At 38.8% G+C, this 23,582-nt stretch overlaps 4 protein-coding genes across 4 annotated transcripts; 2 read left to right on the forward strand and 2 right to left on the reverse strand.

The window, feature by feature from the left end:
- Window positions 1-2,818: 2,818 nt before the first annotated feature.
- Window positions 2,819-3,562, forward strand: LOC145500928 (uncharacterized). Its single transcript, XM_081480481.1, has 2 exons — window positions 2,819-2,952; window positions 3,036-3,562. The coding sequence occupies exons 1-2, from the start codon at window positions 2,819-2,821 to the stop codon at window positions 3,184-3,186; spliced, it is 285 nt and encodes a 94-aa protein (XP_081336607.1). The 3' UTR covers window positions 3,187-3,562.
- A 3,764-nt stretch (window positions 3,563-7,326) lies between these two features.
- LOC145500114 (uncharacterized) lies at window positions 7,327-8,684 on the forward strand. Its single transcript, XM_081479601.1, has 2 exons — window positions 7,327-7,904; window positions 7,983-8,684. The coding sequence occupies exons 1-2, from the start codon at window positions 7,627-7,629 to the stop codon at window positions 8,005-8,007; spliced, it is 303 nt and encodes a 100-aa protein (XP_081335727.1). The 5' UTR covers window positions 7,327-7,626; the 3' UTR covers window positions 8,008-8,684.
- Window positions 8,685-9,281: 597 nt separating this feature from the next.
- LOC145501409 (uncharacterized) lies at window positions 9,282-12,792 on the reverse strand. Its single transcript, XM_081480893.1, has 4 exons — window positions 12,439-12,792; window positions 12,034-12,095; window positions 11,270-11,518; window positions 9,282-11,071 (listed from the first exon to the last, which is right to left on the reverse strand). Exons 1-4 carry the CDS (start codon window positions 12,636-12,638, stop codon window positions 10,785-10,787), a joined length of 798 nt encoding a protein of 265 aa, XP_081337019.1. The 5' UTR covers window positions 12,639-12,792; the 3' UTR covers window positions 9,282-10,784.
- A 723-nt stretch (window positions 12,793-13,515) lies between these two features.
- On the reverse strand, window positions 13,516-15,033 carry LOC145500561 (uncharacterized). Its single transcript, XM_081480081.1, has 2 exons — window positions 14,019-15,033; window positions 13,516-13,924 (listed from the first exon to the last, which is right to left on the reverse strand). Exons 1-2 carry the CDS (start codon window positions 14,359-14,361, stop codon window positions 13,725-13,727), a joined length of 543 nt encoding a protein of 180 aa, XP_081336207.1. The 5' UTR covers window positions 14,362-15,033; the 3' UTR covers window positions 13,516-13,724.
- Between the last annotated feature and the right edge of the window lie 8,549 nt (window positions 15,034-23,582).

Consider the following 23,582-nt stretch of genomic DNA (forward strand, 5'->3'; position numbering starts at 1 on the left):
TATTTTTTAAAATTTTGACCCGTCATTTGTTCAACTTGAAATAAACTATGTCTTTAAATCTGATATTATACATAGCTCTGGTTACTGGGCATATGGTTTATTCTTCTGCTTATGCTCGCTCTGAAATATTTGAAAAAAACTCCAGGGAGTTAGGGGTAGGCTGTGAATTATTGTCACACCCATGTTTCGTGCAAAAAATTATACAAATTTTAAATCTGAATCCGAGCAAGCAGAACAAGTCGACTTCATTTTATAGCAGTAGAAGTCTACTTGTGGGAAGTCTATCTGGAGGCGTTCATGTGGGATGTTTTGGTCTACGTAATGCACCTATCAATGTTAAGCCGCGGGGGGGGGGGGGGGAGGCCGGGGAAAGGCGGGGGATTTGAACTCCGATCATCTTTACAGATCAAATGCCTGACCCCAGGGAAATTGACTTGGTTGAGAGAGTGCAAATACCCCATTCCAGGGATATTAGTGTTGTTCAAAAGAATGCAAATTCTCCACCTCTTTCTAGAAAAAGGCATAGGTCTGTCAAAAAAAGAATTAAACGTCAAAATGTTGTAAATAAAAGGCTACAAGGCAACAACTTCAAAATGCAACGTCTGTTTAATATAAAATGTCATCTAATTTATATTAAAATTGTGATGACTCCCTAAACATATACGACTAAACAAGACAGAAAACATGGAAATTCTTATCAGAACTAATGTCTTACACCATTATGACATTTTGATTTCTTACATTTTAAGCATAAACGATGGAAATAAAATGATGACCTTTATCTGTAGTAGAGAAATATGAAAAAAGCCCCATAAGAGGATTCAAGATCTTAGATGTATTCACTAATAAACAATTATTGGATGAGGTTTTTGTGATATTCAGAATAATCAAGGTCGAGGTAGGGGTTATCAGCCGAAGCCGAAGGCTGAGGCTGATAACTCTTACCGAGACCTTGTATATTCTGGATATCACAAAAACCTCATCCAATAATTGTTTTATTATACATTCAAGGGAAAAAAATGGAAGTCATGTTTTTGCTTCTTCACTGATGGCAAGCAACACAAAGTGTGCAAACTTGACATGATTACCCTTAGAAATCATGCAACGCGGTCATACATGGCGTGATTACCCGTGACCTTGAGTGTCCTTGACACAATTATTGTATAATCTGCAGTTATGACATCACAGGCGCTGATTTCGAAAATTCACTGTACACTTTTGGCCAAACAGAAAAGAGTTCAATGTATAATAATTCATAATAATACACTGCACATGGTAGGCTCATAAAGATGAAGTTCAATAATTCAATTTTGCTTAGTGCTAAAATTATAACCATGCTTAGAAACAACATGCATTGCAAATTGAATGTATGAAGGTGAATACAGAACAAAATGGTTCATAATTTCAATTCATTTGAGCTTAAATTAAAAACAGTCTTATGTTATGTAGGATTCGGAAATTTGTTTTCGTACACAACTTTCAAAATACAAATCAATGATGTTTAGCAATGGAGTTAACCTTTAAGGAAAAACTAAGATCTGTAACAAAGGCCTTGTTTACAGAATATCTGCAACAGTGTTCAGTTCAAGACCAAACTTCTGAGCATCTCATGCACAGCCAGCGATCTGGAACATTGTTTCCTTCCAATTCTGTTCAGTTTGTTTCCAGTCATTCTCGGTCATCCAAGATGGCGTCGGTAGGGCCCAGTCTACTAACAGTTGAAGTCAAAAGTTCCGACCCCTGTAGTCCATGGGCCAGGACCCTGGAAAGAGCCATTTGGTACCAAAACGAGGGACAAACTCTAACACTTATTTTTAACAACGTTGATTTCTCTAGGTTATTTTGGTGTATGATAACCATGCCAAAGGAGTAGCTTTACTAGGATTATCACATGATTAAATGGGGTCAGTCGGTTTGGCTGAATAAGCAGAATTGGTAAAAAGATGCCTAATAATAGTTAAATGCAAACCTGAAAATGTTACATACATTGATTTTTGGTTATTGCAAACTTCCAACGCAGTTTTCAGACCTAATTCCAATAACTTATATATGACTTATAGGAATTATCGCTAAATGGTTTCGATGGCAACACTTGTCAAATTATAAATATGAACAATAAGACGGAAAATGTGAAAAAAAAGAAAGTGCTCGGGTAAATTGCATTGGTTACCTTCGAACGCTCGTCCTAAACTACTTTGACTCCTCTTGCTTCGTTTGGTATATGATGTAATAGATCAAAAACGAGTGCGAGTTTTTCATCAGGGGTTCCAAACACCGAGAAACAGATGAAAGCACGATGCCGAAGGCGGAGTGCTTTTATTGTTTCGAGGTGTTTGGAACCCCTGATGAAAAACGAAGCACGAGTTTTTGAGCTGGCTTCTCAAAGTAGCATGAGAATTTTTTTCGAAGAATAGGTAATTAGTAGGCGTGCTCAATAGGCTATTGTCTGTTTTTTATTCATATGGTAAATGAAATGAATCTTTTATATGCGGCCATGTGGGCAAGTTTTAAAGGTTGAATTTTTAATAAATTAACATTATGCCGCGTGATGGAGATCGAGTGGAGATCAGAACGTTTTCGAGTTCCAAAAACCTCTTCTCAAGAAAATGTTTTGGTGAATGATGCTGTTCCAGTTTCAAGTAAGTATAAAAACAAGTGGGCTGTGAACGAATGGCAGAGGTTGAGAGAGGTTAAAGTTCCGGTATTAGATTGTGGCGGTCTCTTGAAGGACTACGATTTACACAATGTTACCGCTGTGAGTGTAGATATTGCTGGAATGGACGCTCTGTTGCTGAACTATTGGTTGTCAAAATTTGTGATGGAGGTAGCTAAAAAGTCCAGTGAAAGATACCCTCCAAAGTCTATTTATGGTATCATTTGTGCCCTCAAGCGTTATTTGGAGGAGAAAAATGGATCAGAAGCTTTGAATCCTCTGGACACTAGTGACAAAAGGTACTTGACAACTTTTAGACCGAATTGGTTAGTAATTTAAAATGCACTGTTTCAGGACTTTAATTTTGTGTTATTTTTTGAAGGTTTGTCCTTTTCCGACGTTGCTTAGATGCCGAGATGAAGAATGGCATTCGAGAAGGGCTTCACATTAAGTGTAAGAAAGAGGAAAAGGAGTTTGTGAGCGAGCAAGAAGAAGCAGTATTCTGGGAAAAGAAATTGCTTGGAACTACATGAGCTAAGTCGTTATTGAACACGATCTATTTCTACAACGGAAAAGTTTTTGGGTTGCGGGGGGGAGATCACAGAAATATTGTTGTAAACAACTTTGAAATTGGTCCAAATTTTATTAAGTTTGAAGAAAATGCCTCTAAAACTTAGCATGGAGGTCTTTGTGATCTAAAGTATGTGCCGCGAGTGGTCAAGCACGTTTGTCATTCTATTGAGGAAAAGCACGAGCCGTGCCTTGTTGAGATATTCAGATTGTATGTAGGGTTAGTTGAGACTCATGCAAAGGAAGTTACTGCATTTTACTTTAAGCCATCAAAAACTAGGTTCGCATTCGATAAAGTGCCCGTAGGCATCAACAGCTTGAACAAGATTTTGCCTGACATGTGCGATGCGGCAGGCTTTAAACGCAAAACCGCTCACAGTTTGCGCGTTACTTGTGTTTCCTCCCTGTTCAATTCTGGGGTTGAAGAAAAATTGATTCGCGAAAGGTCGGGACATCGTTCTAATGCATTGTTGCAGTACGAAAAGCCTACAGAAGAAAATGTGTCTAAAGTTTCAAAGATCCTAGGTCCAAGTGTTAGTACAACTACATGTTTTACCACAGAGAAACAGGATCAATCTTTAACGGATGTTGTTTTCCAGAAAGGAAAATTCAAAAACTGTACAATTAATGTAACGATGTTTAAGAAGGAATAATATGTTGGTGTATTGTTGTTGTAAGCAATGATTTAAGCTGGAAAAATGCTGTATTTAGAATTATAATTAAGACTGATTAAAATTCAAGTTTCTTGATCAGTGTCTTGATCAGTTTTTGAACTAATCTACCGTGTGTTGATCCGTATGTTCATTGGGTATCAACATACATGCACCTGACCCAATTGATGCGAGCTGATTGGGTCATCAGCTCATGAATAATTAATGAGTTTGAGAAAGCCATGTCAAATGAGTAGCTATACCAGGCTTATCACGTGATCAATTGCAAATGGCTTGGTTGGGCTGAACAGATAGAACTGGTACAAATGTGATTACTACGGTCAAATACAAGCAAATGCAAATACAATCATGTTACACACACTGGTTTTTAGTTATTGAAAATCTCAAACGTTTTCAGAGCTTATGTCAACAACTTATTTTTAACTTAAAGAAATTGTTCCTGGATGGTTTCCATGGCTAAACTTGCCAAATGTTAAATATGAATAATTATTCAGGATATAAGAAACTGCTTGTACATGTGTTACATTGATAATTAAAGTTAGATTTCTTCGTCTTCTTTGCTGTCATCTGATACAAACTCCTCGATAGAATCTTCACATCTGTTGTCACAGTCTAATAGCTTGCACACATCCGTGCACTTCAAACCATTTGCCAGGCAACTGCAGGTAGCAAGTTGACATGACCTTGTACACGACCAAGACAGTAGTTTTAGCACGGTTGTAGGGGCTGGGTCACCGCTCATCACCAGTCAATGACAAAGTGATCACCGTCTTCGCGCCAGCCAAAAGCAATGGGGTTCGCGTCCCTTGGCAGCTTGGCAGACTTCGCTTCCAAATGACTGCTTGGAAGTTTGCGCGAACCGCATGCTTGAACAAGCAGTCGACACAAGGTGGTAATTGGGAGGAGTCGATGTCACCCTTCTTGATCCAGAATAACCTGTACCTCAGCTCATTAATGTTATCAGTATCATTCTCAGTTATCAGTAAAGCTTACATGTATAATCTTGAAGGCTCTGAAAAAGCATATCTGATAGAACCCATTTCATCCCCAGCTGCTTAAACATTTCTTGGTAAGATGTCTGTTGCTTGACAAGTCGTAGGGCTCTTATCTTTTCTCTTTCAGCAAAGGCACTCACTGTGTCACACCCAATGAAAGCATGCATACCAATTGGGCATTTGCAAAGTTCTTCTCCTACGGCTGCCACCACACTGGAGATACTGACATATCTAGTTCTTGTCTGCACTCCACACTTGATATACATGGATGCCGAATAAAGCAATTAAATGCCAGGCAAAGTAAGAATACGTCTGTATCTTCTGATGCCACAACCGCCGCCTTGTAGCGTGATTTAGCTGCATGAGCTGCATTTCTTGGTAGGCTTGGTATCAGCCTGGCAATAAGCCTGGTATCAGCTTCTTCCTGTGTGGGGTTGAGCTCTTCAACTATATTGGTAGCTTGTGAGGTAATCTCGTAACAGTCACGTTCGCACGAAAAGTGACCTTGCTTGTTGACTGTGTTCTGTATTAATCCCGTTTCCACCCCTTTACCACAAACTCTGTGAAGGCCTTTTTATTCTTTGGATTCAAAAGGAATTTTCTCCACTGCTGCAGCTTGTGTTCGGATGCATCTGCATGTAGTCGCACTAAGACCCTTAAAAGGTTTTTCTTCGTGTGTTTTCAGGAGCTTTTTGGCGGGTAACTTCTACAAATCTCCTAGAACAAGGGCCGTAACCATCTTCTGGATTGTAAATGGAAGATTTTCTGCATCCAGTGCCTCAACACTCTTTTTGGTCTGAACTATCTGTGTTGATGGTTCCGGGAGAAGTTGTGGTCCGAAATGCCTCGCGTGCACAGCTATTCCATTTACTCTATGCGATGTTCCTTCACCCAATAACGTTTCTTCTATGCGGTCAATGTTATCGCATGACAAAGTAGTGCCACCATGAGGCTGGATGTTATCTGGCAATGGGATTTCACTTGTTGATGTCATTATTTTACGGCACAGTGCAGTGTTGATTTCTTCAAACTGGGAATAGGCGATTCCGTGGCCGCAACGATTAAGCATTTGGATGAGTTCAACATTATCCGTCAGGGTTTTCACAGCATAGGGAAGAGGGATCTGTTTGGATGGCTTAATCTTTACTCTGCTCACTCTAAACATCAGATCTTGGGCGAAGGATTTCATTAACCTCTGCACTCTTGGATGACAGTTTTTATCTGGCCACTCTTTTTTTCCAGTCAGATATGTTTGCAAGAACGAACCCTACTCTTTGGGAACATTCATTGCGCTCTTCGCGAGATCTGAAGGGCGTGGACACTGAGATTTTGTTTTCTGTTCTTTGAATAGCTTCGCGAATGCCAATAGCGGCCCGGTTTATATTTGAGCTCCGCTAAGACTGGCTTGCTTTGTCCTGTTTTTCCAGAAGAAGGGTTGTTATGTATTTGGCTACATGAAGTGTGTCAAATTGGCGGGAACTATGAAGACACTGGTGGTTTCTAACAAATTTTCAAAGAGGAGGACATCGCCACATTCTGCCTAGAGATTCTGTCTCATGTGCTTTTTTGTAGATAACTTGATTTCTTCAACAACCAAAGCCATGAGATACGTATGATAAAAAGTAGTTCTCTCATTTCAGTCAATCTGGCTATTTTCTCGTTTGTAAGAACATCCGATCTGATGTAATCATCTGATGTAAGCATCTGGTAAGCTTCTCACTTGAGATTAGCATACTCATGTTCTCAGTGATTCACCACAGCCATCGGAAGCCGCAGTTGGACTTGCCTCAGTCCTAGTAGACCCCTTGAAGCATGTCCTGTGGTAACAAGCTTCAGCTGTTATGATTTCACGCGACGCAATTACGAGAATCCTGCTGTCCTTTTCCATGGCTGATTTTCTAATCGAGCGATCTGCACGCAAATCTCTGCATTGTTCCAAGGGTTCCCGATTTCTTGTTCCCTTAAGATTCTTCTTTTCAGAGAATATGCAGAGATCTTCGTAAGTTGTGCTGGTGCATGGTAGGGGACTGTCAGATCGAGGTCCTCTTAGCGGCCGTTGGTTGTTGGTCGTCAGTTCAGCTTGCTGCTTTGAAATTGTTTCCAAGAGCTTTCTCGTGGTAAACATGCTACGACATTTTCTGTGACAGTAAATGTTGGGATTTCTCCTTCATTTAGTGTCTCAGCAATATCAAGGTGTTTGTGTTTACGAACAGCAGCTGCTCGCCTCTTACAAGGGTACTCCAGGACTCCTCATCTTTTGGTCTAACTAGTTCTGTATCATGGTCAGTACAGTGAATCATACATGCACAACTGGACTGTTCTGAACGTGATCGTTCTTGATCGATGTTTTGTTCTTCAGGCGTCACATTTCCTCTTTTTGTGCCACCTATTCAGTCATGCAAGGTTCTACATCAATATTAAGACTTAAAGTGCCCCTAACCCCAAATTTTTTCTACTGCTTTTCAAAGAGAATACATTATTTGGTGAAGATTAAAAAAAAAATTAAGGTAATCGATCAAATCCTCGCGTATCTATGAAGGTTGAAACTTGCGATCTTCTGGTTCACGGCCGCGCGAAAGGAGATCTGGGCCTAATGTAGCTGTGACGTCAGCGGGGGAAGCCAAGTTCCTAGCGTTTGAGACGATCGTGCGATCAGCTGGGTTTCATCTGAAAATTCCAACCTTAAATCTCCTTATTGTGACTCGCAGTCACCGAAATCATTTATATGCATTAAGAAATGGCATCTGACAACATAGATTCCGATTATTCGGTCGAGTCCGAGGACTCTGATGTCTGTTCTCTCCCAGAGTATGAAATGGAAGAGGAAGATGGCGATTTGGAAGTTACGTCAAATAAAAGTGAAGAAAGTCTGGACAGCTGTGACCTGGCTGATACGGATGAACCGATAGCAGATGAGGAATGGTTGAAAGAGTATGAAAAGGAGCAAAAGGAGAACGAAAAACTTGAGCGAATGTTGGAGAAAAGACTCAATGGGACAACACGAGTGGATTCCTGGTATGTTGCTATAAAATCAGACAATCGTTGCACAGTAAGCCGAATTAAATTTTTATGCCGAATCTCTCCTTTCCAAAGGTGTTCTTGTGGAAACTGTGATTGACAGCTACTACAGAACTTAAGCGAGTGCTACTGTTGTAAAGAACTAGAAGGGTGCGAAGAGGCCTTAAACAGCAATCTCGTTCAACGAGACATACAACCTGATTTGACACTCCAATGCATAACTGCGCATCCTGGCTTCAAACCTGTGTGTCTTGAAAAGTGGAGTCTTCGCATGGCAGCTGACCGATTTCGAATGAAATCGAGAGAAAGATACAGAGAAACCGGTTCGGAAGAACGGTAAGTTTTGCTTTAATTTATCCACTTGTTTTGAAACTCGTTCGTGAACCTTCTGAGGCAGGAGGGCCGCAGTTGTACAAGAATGTGTCTTAGTGGTTTGGGGATCGATAAAACTTTACAGAGATACAGGATATTACATAGCCGCGCGGAGATACGAAAATTCTCTTCGAGTGTTGAAGAATATTTATTAGATAACCACCAATAAAAAGTCAACCCAGTTCACTTTCGCTGCAAAAGGCACCAGTTATTATGTAACCATAGCAACAGTGATCTTGTTCACCTGTGGAGGTATGCTTTTTCCGCGAAAGCTCACCCGGTATTTCATTGGTTTTTGTATAATAAAACCAATAATTGCCATGAAATTGCTGAAACCACTCTAGCAGATCCTGGGCTTTTTCATAATTTACAAAACTAAGTTCACCGATTGAGGGATGTACTGATATATATTCTTGGTTTTCATGTGACGTAGTCATATTCCAAAATTAGAAATTATCCTTCCTTCTGAGGTTTTAGTTTCATCAGATAAAAGGCCCTGTAGGAACGTGACGTTTGGCAATGTTTTAGCTCGACAGAGTTCTTCTTTTTGTAACAGAGCACTCCAAGCTTTTGCGTTGCGTGACATGAAAATGGCGGCCAGAAAAGACTGTCGCGTAGGTCAAAAGACGAGTTATCGCTTTAGTTTTTGTTAAATAAACGGTGCTTGCACTAGAAGAAGCATTTATTTCAATGTGTCGGAGCACTAGAGTAAAAATGTTCGTTTCAATAGCAAAACTCAAGGACGGATGTTTTTGTTATTTTACGGTCGCCATGTTTGTGCCCCTCCGAAGGGCACAAACATGGCGTCTCCATACAAAGCTGTATAAATTTGGATGACACGCTTCTGCGAATAACGGGCGAATGAACAACAGCAGAAACCTGATTCTTGGCGAGGTTGTTTATATAGCAATCATCTATCATATCCTAGATTCTTGAATTTATTTATTGAATGGTTACGATTTTTAGTTTTGATCACATGACTGGTGAAAACCAAGAATATATATAGATATTTAATTTTGGCAAAATACATGCATTTTGCTTATTTCCGTTACCTCTTGTCCACAGTTACCTCCGTAGCATTGCATACAGGGAATTCTGTCGCCTGGTCTGTGGTTTTCTTGGCAAAAAAAGAATTCCTCTTCCAGCATGTGCATATATGAAGATCAGAAAAGAATTTCGAACTTCAGAGGAAGAAAAATTCACTGGCTTTGACCTTGATGAAGAGAATTAGAATGCTGTGTCTTTGATGAACCACTCCCTGTTTTGTTTTATTTGTTTTTTTTGCATTCTTTCCTCCAATTATACTTTATGCTATTCTAATTGTATATTTTCTCGAATGTTGTATTTATTTAATTATTTATATTTAAAACACTAAACACTTTTTGTGGCATTTAGCCTTATTGTTGTACTTTTAATATAAAAAACTTCAAAGCAAATAACACACAAAGTTTGAAAAGTCAATAACAAATGCAATATACAATTATTTTTTTTGTCTTTTTCTGCTAGCATTAGACCCTTTTTTTGTCTTTTTGGTGGATGAAGCCTTGTTCCTAAGGGCCTTTTTTGCAGGTATGCCTGAAGCTGCAGTGCTGTCTGCATTTGACCTTTTTTTGGGCCTTCTTGAAGGTGCAGTGCTGTCTGCATTTGACTTGGCAGGCCTTCTTGGTGCTGTCTTTTTAGTGGTGCTTGCAGTTGCTTGAGACACTGAGACAGAAATAAATAAACCAACAGAAATATATTGCAAAATGTCATGCCATTTGGCATTAGGGTGCATGAGCTACATGTGATGTAGTAGCAAAGAAAACTAAGTTTACAGTGTCTATCTTTCAAAATTGTTTGACTCTTGTCTCAGCAAAACTAATAACAGTTTAAAAATGTGTAATTCACATTGTTAAAAGGAAAAATGAGCATGCAACAAGTACCAGGAGTTGTGGGAGGGACATCAGCAACAACCAGACTCTTTCTCTTGTCCCTTTTTTTAATAGTCTCTCCTCTAGGTTGTTTTTCCAACATCGTGTTCATAGGAGCCGGGGTCATTCTTCTAAGTCTGCTGGCAGCATCGTCTAAATCGTCTTTACTGGTCTTCAGATAAGTCTGAAAAATTTCCTCCACATAATATACAAAAAAGTAAGCCACCAAGCATATTTCCAACATGAATCATCAAGGAGACAACAATCACTGTCAACAAATTACATGTACATGTTTACATGTAACATGTGCAATGGAAAAAGCTAATTCATCAAGATAAAAAATATCATCTGGACAAAAATGACACACATATAACTGCACTAACTAGAAGAGATGGTATATAGAAATATTGCTTACCAAAATTCTGTACAATTCTTGCATTGCGCACAGTGGCTTCCCCATTTTTGAACTTGGGGTAAGACACCTTTACCTGCTCCACACCATCTCTCTTTTTAACCTCTCTTTGGAGGTTAAAATTGAAGTGAACTATAGCCAGGATATGCCTAAGAAGGCAAAATATGGAAATATTAGCAGAGTTTAGGACTGCAGTGGCTTTTTCTTTTTACTAACAGCATATCTACATGTGTAGATATCAAGTCGTACGCAAAATGATGATGAATACCTGCAGTACATCCCAACATAGGAATAAGCTATCATCTTCGGGGCAAACTGGTTTAAAAGTGAGTGAAATCCCTCAAGACAGCTTGTCTGTGCAAATGGAGAGGCCTGTTTAATTCCTCTCACTAGACTATTGTTGGTCAGAGCAGAGCAAAGCTTCTCATATACAATAGAACCTGAGAAAAAGATATAAATAAGGTGCGAATAAAATTATTAATAAATAAATAAGCTGTACATTTACATTTTGTGACATATCACTGGTAAGTAAAGTAAAGTACAATCCTTTATGTAAAACACAATTATCATTCAAGCACTACATGGTTGAGGGGTCGTGTATTACATTTGAAACAAATTTTGGGACCATGTACCCCTGGTAAAAAGATGAAAACTTAAACCACTCTTACCAACACTAAGCCACTTTCTTGGACTTATTATTCCATGGGCACATTTGTTGAAGAGAGCATCAGGCAGTGAGGAATGCTTATTTACAATATGGCTCAGGAATGCCTTAAATTTCGCATAGATAACCAGTCCATTGCCACTATGTGTAGATGCCGCACTCCAGTATAGGTGATTTTCACAAGGCTTAATCCAATCACATAGTGCTTCACAACCTTTTTCTTTCGAAATTTTGCTCAACACTTTCCTGATTTCTGACAAAAAAAAAAGCAACAAAATATAAGAACTGACCAAGCAACATATGTAATACTTCAATAAGACCAAGAGCATAAAACATACTGGATGAACTGAATATACAAAAAAAGGCAAATAGTGAGCCACCTGACAGCAAATGGGAATGCTTCTTAGCACAATTATATACATGATATGTATGTACAGGCATACTTTTGTTAAGTACATAATTATCTATCTGTATATACATATATATAACTGACAACGTGAAAGACATTCTCAATTATGTCAATTTCTAAAACCCTGTGCAAGTAATCAATAGATTAATAATTTATTTCTTACTCAACTTGAACCTAGCTCTTTTCTTCAAGTGCCAAATGTCGAAGTAATGTGTTATTTCAGTTAACACCTTCTTCATGTGTGACGCAATGCTAACATGGCGGTCTGAGATAAAACATTTTATTATTATGCCATAAGCAAGGAGGAAGTTGATGCATTCCTTGAACGCCATAAACTCCATTGCGGGACTACTTCCTGCCTGGTTTCTCTGCAATATTAAAAGTAGGTAAATCAATAATAACATTTAGCACTGGCAATGACCTACATGTGCAAAAACAAGTAGTCAACTGGTTCAAATTGTCATTTTTATAGCAATCTAATATATTGCTTCTTAGTCAGTTTGTAATTCTTACTATGGGTTTTAAAATGGCAACTAAATAAAGCAAAGTAAGTCCCATTAGTATAACAAATAAGTAACCTTTTATATGAAAGTACATGTTAGCGAAATTGAGAACTGTAGGCATTAATCAGGATTCTGGATAAGTTTTTAGGGCTAATAAAGAAGACTGAGGGAAGGCCGATAATGAACTGAGACAGGTCAATAGACATGGACTTTCTCTGAAGGGCTTTTCATCTAAGACACCTCTCTCATCTGAAAGAAAGCATTAAAATTGCAAAAATGTATGGTACCTGTATAAGAACAAAGTGTATGATCATGGGGATAGTGCAGCAGAACATGGTATATGCACCAAACTTTGCACTATGCCCCATGCTATCATGTCTGCCATCACCAGCAATGGAGACCCCTTCTTGGACAGCTTTCACTTTGGCTAGCAACTTGGCTTGATAGCTTTCCCAGTACATCAATATTGTTGGAAACAATTTGCCCTATAACAAAAATACAAAAATAATCATATAAAGGAATGCGTAGTTCCAGAAAATATCTATACCTCTCCCTACCCCTCTGGAAATTCCAGTTAAAAGTCATATGTTTCTTTAAATTTTTTGGTCTCATAGAACCTCCCACCCCCCCCCCCCAGGAAATTCCAATCCTTCTGTGGGAGGGAGTATAGATATTTTCTAGAACCACACAATGCAATATTAGAACAACAGGCAACACTTGTAGATGCAGCGATTAGCAGAGTACTCAGCCATTAGTAGCAATTAGCTATGGTCAGTGGTTGCTGAGAGGATAGTGGACCCAGAGTTTACCAGAGGTTGCACAGCTGAACTTTGTTACATGCCTGCTTATTTCCCCCTTGTGTAGGTACTTGTAGTTGTTTGATTAGCTTCAACTGGTTTCAGTGTAATATATGTCTATCTAATATGTTCAGCACTAACCCGTTGGTATTTGAAGAATGTGTTAAGTGAAACACAGCAAAGGCCCATATGCTTGAAGACTTGGAACACTTTTGTGGCAGAACTTCCAGCCAGAAGAACAGCCATACAAAGGAGGAAATTTCCAGCCGGTATCTGTGAATTTGGCATTGAAGGCTGACTATGCCAGGTATTCACCTGTTTAGGGCATTTGGGGTTGGAACAGCTGGTGGTAATGACAGCCTCTGTTCCAACTTGCTTGGCCTCCAGCTCTGGATTGTCTGTCTTCCAGACATGACAGAATTGAAACAGAAGCAACAATTGGCTGAGAAACAATGTGTTTAGGTTCTGTCCTCAAATTTGTACCAGCAACTGATAACCTGTAGACAAAACGGACATGATCATGCAGGTATATATCATTGATACTACAAATGTGAAAATTGCACAGTGGGTATAAAACAATGTAAAATAAATAAAAATAAATTGACCCCCAATAGTTAATGCAATGTAAGTTTTTCACGTACTATAAAGCTAAGTTAAGCTTATGTCTGAAAGAGTAGATTAGTAGGTACAGTGCTCAGTTTCAAAAATTGTTCTTTTTTTGAAGACACATAGTTCTGAGTATCCTAGTGCTCACCTATTACTGTTTTCAATTTCTTCCTCAGTCTCCGTCTCTGTTTCGGTTGTAGTGCCTGTTTCGTCTTCATACTCTGTGCCATTGTCACCTTCATCTAACTCAGCACACTCCTCCTCATGGTCACTGTGTGGCCCATCTGAATCTTCACTCAAAATGGTTTCTTCGGCAGCCATTTGTTGCTCAACGACTTTTTTTTCTGATTGAATCAAAAGTATGCACATTATTATTTCCAATTAGCTCTTATCTTTCCAATGAAAAAACGCACGTCTAAATTTTACCTGAATACACACCTTGAGTTCGAGTCTTTCTCAGATTCTTTCTTCTCTCCTTCAATTTGCACTGCAGTGACTTAACCTGATTTCTCAGCTTCCTGTTGTCTCCTTTCAAGGCAAGACAGCTTGCACAACTGGAATCATTCAAGTCCTCTGGGTTCTCGGTCCGTACATCATTATAAACTTCTTGCATCTCCTCAGTTACATCTTCTGGCATCTCCTCCGTGCTCGCTTCCTCTCCCATATGCTCAGAAGGTTTTGCGCTACTTTCTATCGACGACGTACTAGGCGATGCTTCTGTTAGAGCATCTCGTAGAACCTTTAAGAAATAACCGATGAACAGCGTAAAGCATAGAAACATATGGCAAAAATAAAACAAGTTTCGTTCTGGCGGCACAAGGAGAAATATTCACACCTTTCTTTTGGCCCTTCCGCTTTGGGGTAAAGATGTATCCACATCGATCGCGTGAATCGTCGGAAAGACAACAACTCCGATCTCGTCTCTTTTTAGCCTGGGCACGGAGGGCTTGGCTAGCTCTGGCACCAAGGTGTACTGAAAGATGTAGTCGTCCGGCTTAAAGTGCACTGAACACACTGCAGAGTGCTTTGTTGGTTCCCATTTGGCTCGTTTGGCTTTGACAAAGTCGACCCATTTCTTTCGTCGTTTGATCGCCTCGGGTCGAGAATCACCAAAGAAAGCTATGTTGTGCACAAAGATTCGTTTCGCAGGATCTGCGACATTACTGCAATTCGCAGCAACACATCTATCGGGCATTGTAGAAAAATATTCCCTCTGCTGCTCACTCAGCGTCTCTAGAACACGCGAAATGGCTTCCCCGGTTGACGTCATAGACCAAAGTCGACCCAATCTCCTTAAAACTCGGCGGTGAACAAAAATGGTGCGTATTTTGCGAACTTTAAAAATTCGCAGAAAATCGAGCAAAAATCGTACGACTATAATTTTCTCATCAATGTGATCAGCAACAAAAGAATTTTTCAGACGGCTAAAAAAAAAATTTGGGGTTAGGGGCACTTTAAAGTTTTTAAAAAGCCATTTTTAAACTGGTTTAATTTAGGTGCTGAAGTTTGTATTTATTTATTCAGGTGTTCGTTCCTCACCAGAAATGATTTTATATAAACAACAAAAGTAGCATAAAAGACCATCCGCACTGTCATTGTAAATTACTGAAGTCACTATACATGAATGAAATCATCTTTAGCAATGTATGAAATGACCCTCATATCAAAGGAAAACTATTAATTAATATCATTTTCCTTTGGATGGATTTCAAACTCCACATTTTTCAAAAGCCCTCATTATGTCATCTACTGCTACACCTTTCGTATAAAATGAGGAATGATATATACTCGAATGCCTATTTCGAGGATCTGGAAGTTTCTTGTCAAAAATCGACACTATCAGCTTAATATTTACTTTATTGATTTCTCTAAATGTTTACCTAGATGCTTACTGTTTATTTATCCCCTGAGAACACTTCTCGTTTCTATAAGGAACCAAAATTTTAGCACAAATTAGCCCTACACACCTGTCAAGAATACCGCCATCTTGGATTTACCTATGATGCAATGTGAATGACACCGATGGTTGTTTTTTAGTTTTTCGTGTAATCCTGACACAAATTTCTACTTCTAACAACTTTGAGGGGAAATAATCTAATAATTCAAATATCTAAAGTACTGATAAAACGATCGTGACCATATGTTTACAGGATCTTCTTCTGAGCCTCGTTTCCATGCTGAAGCTATTTTTTGCAAAATTTTAAATTAAGAAATCTCGCACAAAGCTACTCATTCAGAAAGGTTATGATACAAATTTGAAAACAACTCATGCAGTAGTATCAGCTGATAACACTTAGGTTTTGTCCTTAGGTTTGGTACCGAAAAGTGGTCTGGCCCACGGACTACTGGGACTCGGCGAATGATCAAAAGTCCCAACCATGGGCAGACTTGTTACGTCAAAAGCCCCGCCTATGCCCGGCCTCCCCCCCACAGAGGCTTAACATTGATAGGTACACAAGCATTAACTTTGAAGGGCTACCCTGGAACTGCAAACACTCATGCCCTGTCCACACTATGCCGGGGAAATTTGAAAAGGGTGTTAATCACTCTGAAGACACATCAAATGTTTTCCGTCCACACTTTGTTGGAGAAATTTGAAAACGCAACAATCACCGGTCATTTTGGATTTGTGTTTGAGGAAATCCTGAGGTCATCATTTTGGAAAAGCTCCATTTTGAAAATGTTTTCCTTCCGCATTAAAACACAAAGCTGGCAGTGTTCTTGTTTGAAGAGCGCCCATTTTCGTGGCGAATTAGTGTGGACAGAAGACCTAACCGTAGAAATAAAGCTGCATTTTCAAATTTCTGTGGCGTAGTGTGGACAAGGCCTCAGTGTAATTGTTTATCAAGTATTACAAATCAAACCTGAAGGTCAAAATTGCTAAAATTACGCACTGGTCGGTAAACACGCACTGAGTATCAGATAAGATCGCAGTCTCTGGTGATATCACAAATTGTTCTTGCGGACACACTGGTTGGTAGTTTCCACTGGAATGCTAGCAGGCTTGTACCAAGAGTCTTCGTTCTCCTTGACCAGCGGTCCGGAAACGAGCGACCCTGGAGAGATCCGATTTGAAGTCTGAAAATATCAGACTTCCGGTTGAATTGGGCCTAGCTCATAAACATGTGGCTCAAACAAGTCGCTTGTGTTTCTCTTTAGCGTGCAAGAGCACGTTTTTTTCTGCTCTTGTTTCATGCAAAAAAAACAACAGCCAAAAAACCGGGTGCTCTTGCAGGCTAGTTTTTCTTCCAATCATTTTCATTGTTTTTAAAACCAGTGAAACTTAAGGTTGCAATGGAACTAGATATTCTTCGCTGTGGATACTTCATCATCGGCAAGGAGTTTCTACATTTCATGCTACGTAAGATTTACAAGCTGCTGTCATAGTGAAAGTAGAAAAAAAAAGAAATCAAAAAAAAGAAATCAAAAAACACCTGATTCAGTCTTTAACACCATTTTCATAAATCCAGACATATATATATAAAATAATTGGTGGCCTCATGGTTAGTGGGCTCGTCTTCAGATCGAGCGGCCCAGGTTTGAGCCCTGGCCGGGGACATTGTGCTGTGTTCTTGGGGAAGACACTTTACTCTCACAGTGCCTCTCTCCACCCGGGTGTATTAAATGGGTACCGGCAAACTTAATGCTGGGGGTAACCCTGTGATGGACTAGCATCCCATCCAGGGGGGAGTAGAAATACTTCTAGTCGCTTCATGCTACAGAAACCAGGATAAGCTCCGGCCTGGTGGGCCACTTGGCTCGTATGCAGACTTTTTTTTTTTATAATAATTGTATAGGTAGAGCAGGGAAATAATTACAACTAAGTGCCTTATATATATCTTTGTACCTTTTGTTCTCCAGTGGAGGTCAGAAGCACCATAATCATAGCGAAGTTCTGTATTGCTTGGAATGTTGCAAGTAGCAAACAGGCAGAGGTAAGTTTGGTTGTCTATTATAATTTTTTTCATGGTTGCATTTGCTCTTGCCCTCGGGCTATCATTTACAAGGCGACCAAGCCCAGTCGAATAGGTGGCATCAATGCTAATGAAAATAGTTATTGATTTATTAATAGAAGAAACAAATAAATAAAACAAATATTTGTTATATACCATTTATTAAATAGTATTTTGTTGAGCATAAAACTCTGATGGGACTACTCTGACAGAATAGCTAATAAAAACAATTTTTGAACAAACTGAATGTATATTTTTGCATTTGACAAAACACCATGCTAATTAGATAATGGAGGAAAATCAACTTTTCCTGTATGATCTTTCTATGGACACCAATTTGGCCCCCCCAAAAAAGTCTTCAGGGGCGAATGACATCTCCATTTTTGTCCATGTGCTTTCTTTCGAGTGTTGTGAAATATTGCGGACTTTTGAGTATTGAGACAGCTTACTGTGGACTGTGTAGTGGATAAGTTGTTTATTTAAAGTTTGAGGTTAGTGTTAATGGCATTTAAAAACCTTGCAGACTTGTCTTCACAAAATATGTACAACTTTTCTTATGAACAGAAAGCTGTAGTTGTGTACCCTCTTCTCTCTGACCAAAAACCAACGCTACTTTTGAGATGTGAACTTTTCACTTCGCTGGCCTAGATTTCTCTGCGCATATGCAACATAAACCCTACGAAAAGAGCTCAACTCCCACAGAATTACTTTGGTACACCAACATGTCCTCCTTTTCTTTGTTTCGGAAGTGAAAATGCTCAATAGCTGTTTCCCCAATGCCAACTTGAAGGCAATTCAAGTCGTGATCGTAAACAGAATCATTGTCTTACATGTAGTTTTGGTAATAAAAGCATGTCCTCTCACATATTGACGGAACAGGTAATATTTGTGTTGATTTACACAGTCCGGAATTGTGGGTTTCCAGTCAGTGTAAAATATGGACTGCAACTGGACTATGGACTGCCGACTTTGGACTACGGACTGGGTATAAAACACAGACTGAGGTATGAAATGCAGATTGAGCATTATTGACTGGGTGTTAAACATGGACTTGTGTAAATGCAGCCTGCCAACTACAGTCCTTGTTTTATACTGAACTGTCATAAGTAATGTAACATAAGACATGTACAAATGAGAACAAACCCTCTTGTGTACTTGCTCTGTGATCAATTCATTTGTTTTCACCCCTGATGGAGGAGGCCAATTTCATGTCTACCTAACAACTCAGGCACAAAATGCTGTTCCAAGAATTTTTGCTTTACCCACCAATGCTCAAACGCACGTTTTTATGTCTCTGATGTCTGTGAATGACATAACGTGGCTTTTGAATTCAGTTAGGTCTTCATGTGACAGCCTTCATTAATTAAGTGGTACACAAACTTTTTCCTTTTGTAGTCACTCATTGCTTACACCACTGTCTTCTCGAGCGGCACAAATACCCACCAAACTTTAATGTCTCTTTCATACAATAGCTAGATTTGCATATGGTCTGATGCACTGTGAAAAATGGATTATAAATATCACTGAAGCTCATAGTCCTTACCTTTTTTCATTTGACTTATTCCTATTGTGTCACAAAAGCCCTTTTCATGGTTAACTTTTCTCATTGGCATTTCAACACGATCTAACATCCACATTGGATTACATTGTAATGCAAGTGAGAAAAACTAACTAAAAAACTACCCATGAAAAGGGTTATTGTTTGGACCTATATATAGTACCATGCATGAAGATCCATGAAGATCAAAGACATCAGAGGACAAGAAAAGGATAAAAAAGACCAGAAAGTGGTGTTGCATCTGTCATGATTTATTGATCTTTTTTAACACTCTGCTTACTATTTATTTTGAATGAATGGTATCCGTATAGTTAAAAGAACATTCACACATCACGGAAATCTAATTAGTAAATCACGCATCATGTGCTTGTAAAATAGCAAATCACACATGCATCACGTTATGATGTCCTGCCCCAGGTCACGCCGCTAATTTTGGGGAGATCATGCGTCACACAAAAACCCTTTGCCACCCTCTTTATACACACTGTATTTCCATGCAGTGAACATTTACAAAATTTGCAGGTTGATAGCAAACTCCAAATATATTTATTTGCTAGTTTTAGTGCAAAAAAATTGCTTCCCAGAATCATATTTGCTGTCATACTCAACACCTATTGTCAGTCTAAAGTACCGGTGTATGATTGAACCAAAAAAGCTCTTCTTAAATGTCTGTTGACTGTTTCAAAGTGTCTTTTGTCTGTTTTAGAGTGGTATCCATCTTGAAGAGAGTTCAGTTACGAGTAAAATGACCTACAAATGGCAGCTGGGACCAACTGTTGTCCAATTTATAGAGGTCAGTCTGTTAAGAGAGTTGACTGTCTAATTTTTGCTATTTGTTAGTAATTTTCTAAATACCTGTTGCCACCTTTCATCAGGTTTTTTTGTGACATAACAGCATGATAGTCAATGCATCAGAGCTCTCTGTTACAATACATAATGATCGTTTTTGCTGATTTTGAGCATTAATTGTCCCCAGCTGTCCAATATTTTGAAACACAAATATGAAACTAATAAATAAGAATCAAGTTTCTAAAGTCTGTTTCAAAGTAATTTAATTGTTGGCTAAATTAAATTTATCATTATAAGGTCATGTTTTTTCCAAGTTCACCTTACTGCACCTGCAAGTTAAATACATACCAACAAGTCTTTCCATTATCTGAGAAGAAGTATAAAAAATTTCCAGCTTCCTCTGGATATTTCTCTTCACGCTCTTCCCCTTCTTTTCCAGATATAAAATCACCTTTGTATTGAAGGAGGAAATCCCCCTTGCTAAAAGGTATTGTTGTGAACACTCCTCTTCCTACAATTTAAAGAAAGATAAGCTCCATGACCCATTTAGCACCATGCATTAGTTGTGAACAGAAATCATTAACGGCATCTAATCCTTTGTTCTGCTCTTCTTAATATAATGGAATTTGCCCTGTAAGAACCACACCCACTCAGTTTTGCGTGAAAAATATAATTTTACCTGAAACTCTGGAAACTTGGAAAGGCTTTACCAAGGCTTAAGAATTAAAACAAGCATGGTTTGGTTTAAAAAGATCCCAAAAGCTGCCAAGATGGGTCAAGTAGCAACAGGTGCAAAAATGGCAAATGTAGGTGGCACATGTGCTGAAATTTGTACACATATAAAATTCCCAAAAAGGAACTTACCAATAGAATCATTAATTAACAATGCATCCAGACCAGGTTGATCTTTCTGTGCTGCAATCCATTTTTCTGCCTTCTCAATTGGTGATGCTCTCTTAGTTCTCTTTAATTAATGAGCAATAATATTATTAATCTTTTAAAATAGACAATGCCTGAATGGAAGATTATTGTGGTTTGCAAACAAAAGTTGTGGGGGGAGGGCAAGCTGCCGATTTAAAGTGATAAAATGAGTGAAAACAGACCTTCCAGTAACACAAGGTTATATTAATTATATATGAAGAATCTTGTTTTAGAGTACTTTTATTCACAATTTGGCTCTTAGTTTCGTGTTCAAACTTCAATCTGTACAGTTCGTTTGTAAAAACATATTTCAGTTTGGTGCTGCTTAAGTCACGTGTCATTTCGTTATTGTTAAGCGGTGAAAATACTGAAATTTGTAAGGGACTGGCCAATAAGTACAGGCAGAGGAGGGGGGGAGGATTGTTAGAGCAAAGGGAGTGGGTCATTAGTTTTTGAACCCTCACAAAGTGGTTGGTCATCACATTTTATAACTTTTAGTACAAAGTGACTTGCAAAGTAAACTGACAATCATTAACATTAATTGTCATTCATTTTTGAGCATAAACTGATAAATTGCAAAATGTGTATTTATTTTTAGCCAAAATGTGACAGAAAACCCAAATATAAATTTTTTCCAAGGTGAGACATGTTAGTTTGTATTTAACTTTTTCCCCTGGCACAAATGTTTTTGTTGGAAATGGTGCATGCATGAAAAGATAAGTGACAAGTGTTGAGAGGGGATCAGATTTTACAAGCAGGTGTTGTATAGAGCTTCCTGTCACACTGCTGACAATAAAATTTATTGTCAGTGGTGTGACATGATATTTAATATTTAATATTATGAGCTTTTTTGTAAATTACCGTAGTCACTATACATGAATGAAATCATCTTTAGCAATGTATGAAATGACCCTCATATCAAAGGAAAACTATTATTTAATATCATTTTCCTTTGGATGGATTTCAAACTCCACATTTTTCAAAAGCCCTCATTATGTCATCTACTGCTACACCTTTCGTATAAAATGAGGAATGATATATACTCGAATGCCTATTTCGAGGATCTGTAAGTTTCTTGTCAAAAATCGACACTATCAGCTTAATATTTACTTTATTGATTTCTCTAAATGTTTACCTAGATGCTTACTGTTTATTTATCCCCTGAGAACACTTCTCGTTTCTATAAGGAACCAAAATTTTAGCACAAATTAGCCCTACACACCTGTCAAGAATACCGCCATCTTGGATTTACCTATGATGCAATGTGAATGACACCGATGGTTGTTTTTTAGTTTTTCGTGTAATCCTGACACAAATTTCTACTTCTAACAACTTTGAGGGGAAATAATCTAATAATTCAAATATCTAAAGTACTGATAAAACGATCGTGACCATATGTTTACAGGATCTTCTTCTGAGCCTCGTTTCCATGCTGAAGCTATTTTTTGCAAAATTTTAAATTAAGAAATCTCGCACAAAGCTACTCATTCAGAAAGGTTATGATACAAATTTGAAAACAACTCATGCAGTAGTATCAGCTGATAACACTTAGGTTTTGTCCTTAGGTTTGGTACCGAAAAGTGGTCTGGCCCACGGACTACTGGGACTCGGCGAATGATCAAAAGTCCCAACCATGGGCAGACTTGTTACGTCAAAAGCCCCGCCTATGCCCGGCCTCCCCCCCACAGAGGCTTAACATTGATAGGTACACAAGCATTAACTTTGAAGGGCTACCCTGGAACTGCAAACACTCATGCCCTGTCCACACTATGCCGGGGAAATTTGAAAAGGGTGTTAATCACTCTGAAGACACATCAAATGTTTTCCGTCCACACTTTGTTGGAGAAATTTGAAAACGCAACAATCACCGGTCATTTTGGATTTGTGTTTGAGGAAATCCTGAGGTCATCATTTTGGAAAAGCTCCATTTTGAAAATGTTTTCCTTCCGCATTAAAACACAAAGCTGGCAGTGTTCTTGTTTGAAGAGCGCCCATTTTCGTGGCGAATTAGTGTGGACAGAAGACCTAACCGTAGAAATAAAGCTGCATTTTCAAATTTCTGTGGCGTAGTGTGGACAAGGCCTCAGTGTAATTGTTTATCAAGTATTACAAATCAAACCTGAAGGTCAAAATTGCTAAAATTACGCACTGGTCGGTAAACACGCACTGAGTATCAGATAAGATCGCAGTCTCTGGTGATATCACAAATTGTTCTTGCGGACACACTGGTTGGTAGTTTCCACTGGAATGCTAGCAGGCTTGTACCAAGAGTCTTCGTTCTCCTTGACCAGCGGTCTGGAAACGAGCGACCCTGGAGAGATCCGATTTGAAGTCTGAAAATATCAGACTTCCGGTTGAATTGCGCCTAGCTCATAAACATGTGGCTCAAACAAGTCGCTTGTGTTTCTCTTTAGCGTGCAAGAGCACGTTTTTTTCTGCTCTTGTTTCATGCAAAAAAAAACAACAGCCAAAAAACCAGGTGCTCTCGCAGGCTAGTTTTTCTTCCAATCATTTTCATTGTTTTTAAAACCAGTGAAACTTAAGGTTGCAATGGAACTAGATATTCTTCGCTGTGGATACTTCATCATCGGCAAGGAGTTTCTACATTTCATGCTACGTAAGATTTACAAGCTGCTGTCATAGTGAAAGTAGAAAAAAAAAGAAATCAAAAAACACCTGATTCAGTCTTTAACACCATTTTCATAAATCCAGACATATATATATAAAATAATTGGTGGCCTCATGGTTAGTGCGCTCGTCTTCAGATCGAGCGGCCCGGGT

The sequence above is a fragment of the Orbicella franksi genome, chromosome 10, assembly GCF_964199315.1.
Source record: "Orbicella franksi chromosome 10, jaOrbFran1.1, whole genome shotgun sequence".
NCBI lineage: Eukaryota > Metazoa > Cnidaria > Anthozoa > Scleractinia > Merulinidae > Orbicella > Orbicella franksi.

Excerpts from the sequence above, each read along its gene's own strand:
- LOC145500114 (XM_081479601.1), top strand. The coding sequence starts at position 7,627 with ATGGCATCTGACAACATAGATTCCGATTATTCGGTCGAGTCCGAGGAC. Across the intron at positions 7,905-7,982 it reads ACAACACGAGTGGATTCCTG|GTGTTCTTGTGGAAACTGTG; the intron begins GTATGTTGCTAT and ends TCCTTTCCAAAG.
- LOC145501409 (XM_081480893.1), bottom strand. The coding sequence starts at position 12,638 with ATGTACTGGGAAAGCTATCAAGCCAAGTTGCTAGCCAAAGTGAAAGCT. Across the intron at positions 12,096-12,438 it reads TACATTTTTGCAATTTTAAT|GTCATTGCCAGTGCTAAATG; the intron begins GCTTTCTTTCAG and ends TTGCACATGTAG. Across the intron at positions 11,519-12,033 it reads TAATATTGCAGAGAAACCAG|AAATCAGGAAAGTGTTGAGC; the intron begins GCAGGAAGTAGT and ends TTTTTTTGTCAG.
- LOC145500928 (XM_081480481.1), top strand. The coding sequence starts at position 2,819 with ATGGAGGTAGCTAAAAAGTCCAGTGAAAGATACCCTCCAAAGTCTATT. Across the intron at positions 2,953-3,035 it reads CTGGACACTAGTGACAAAAG|GTTTGTCCTTTTCCGACGTT; the intron begins GTACTTGACAAC and ends TATTTTTTGAAG.
- LOC145500561 (XM_081480081.1), bottom strand. The coding sequence starts at position 14,361 with ATGTTTCTATGCTTTACGCTGTTCATCGGTTATTTCTTAAAGGTTCTA. Across the intron at positions 13,925-14,018 it reads GAGAAAGACTCGAACTCAAG|AAAAAAAAGTCGTTGAGCAA; the intron begins GTGTGTATTCAG and ends TGATTCAATCAG.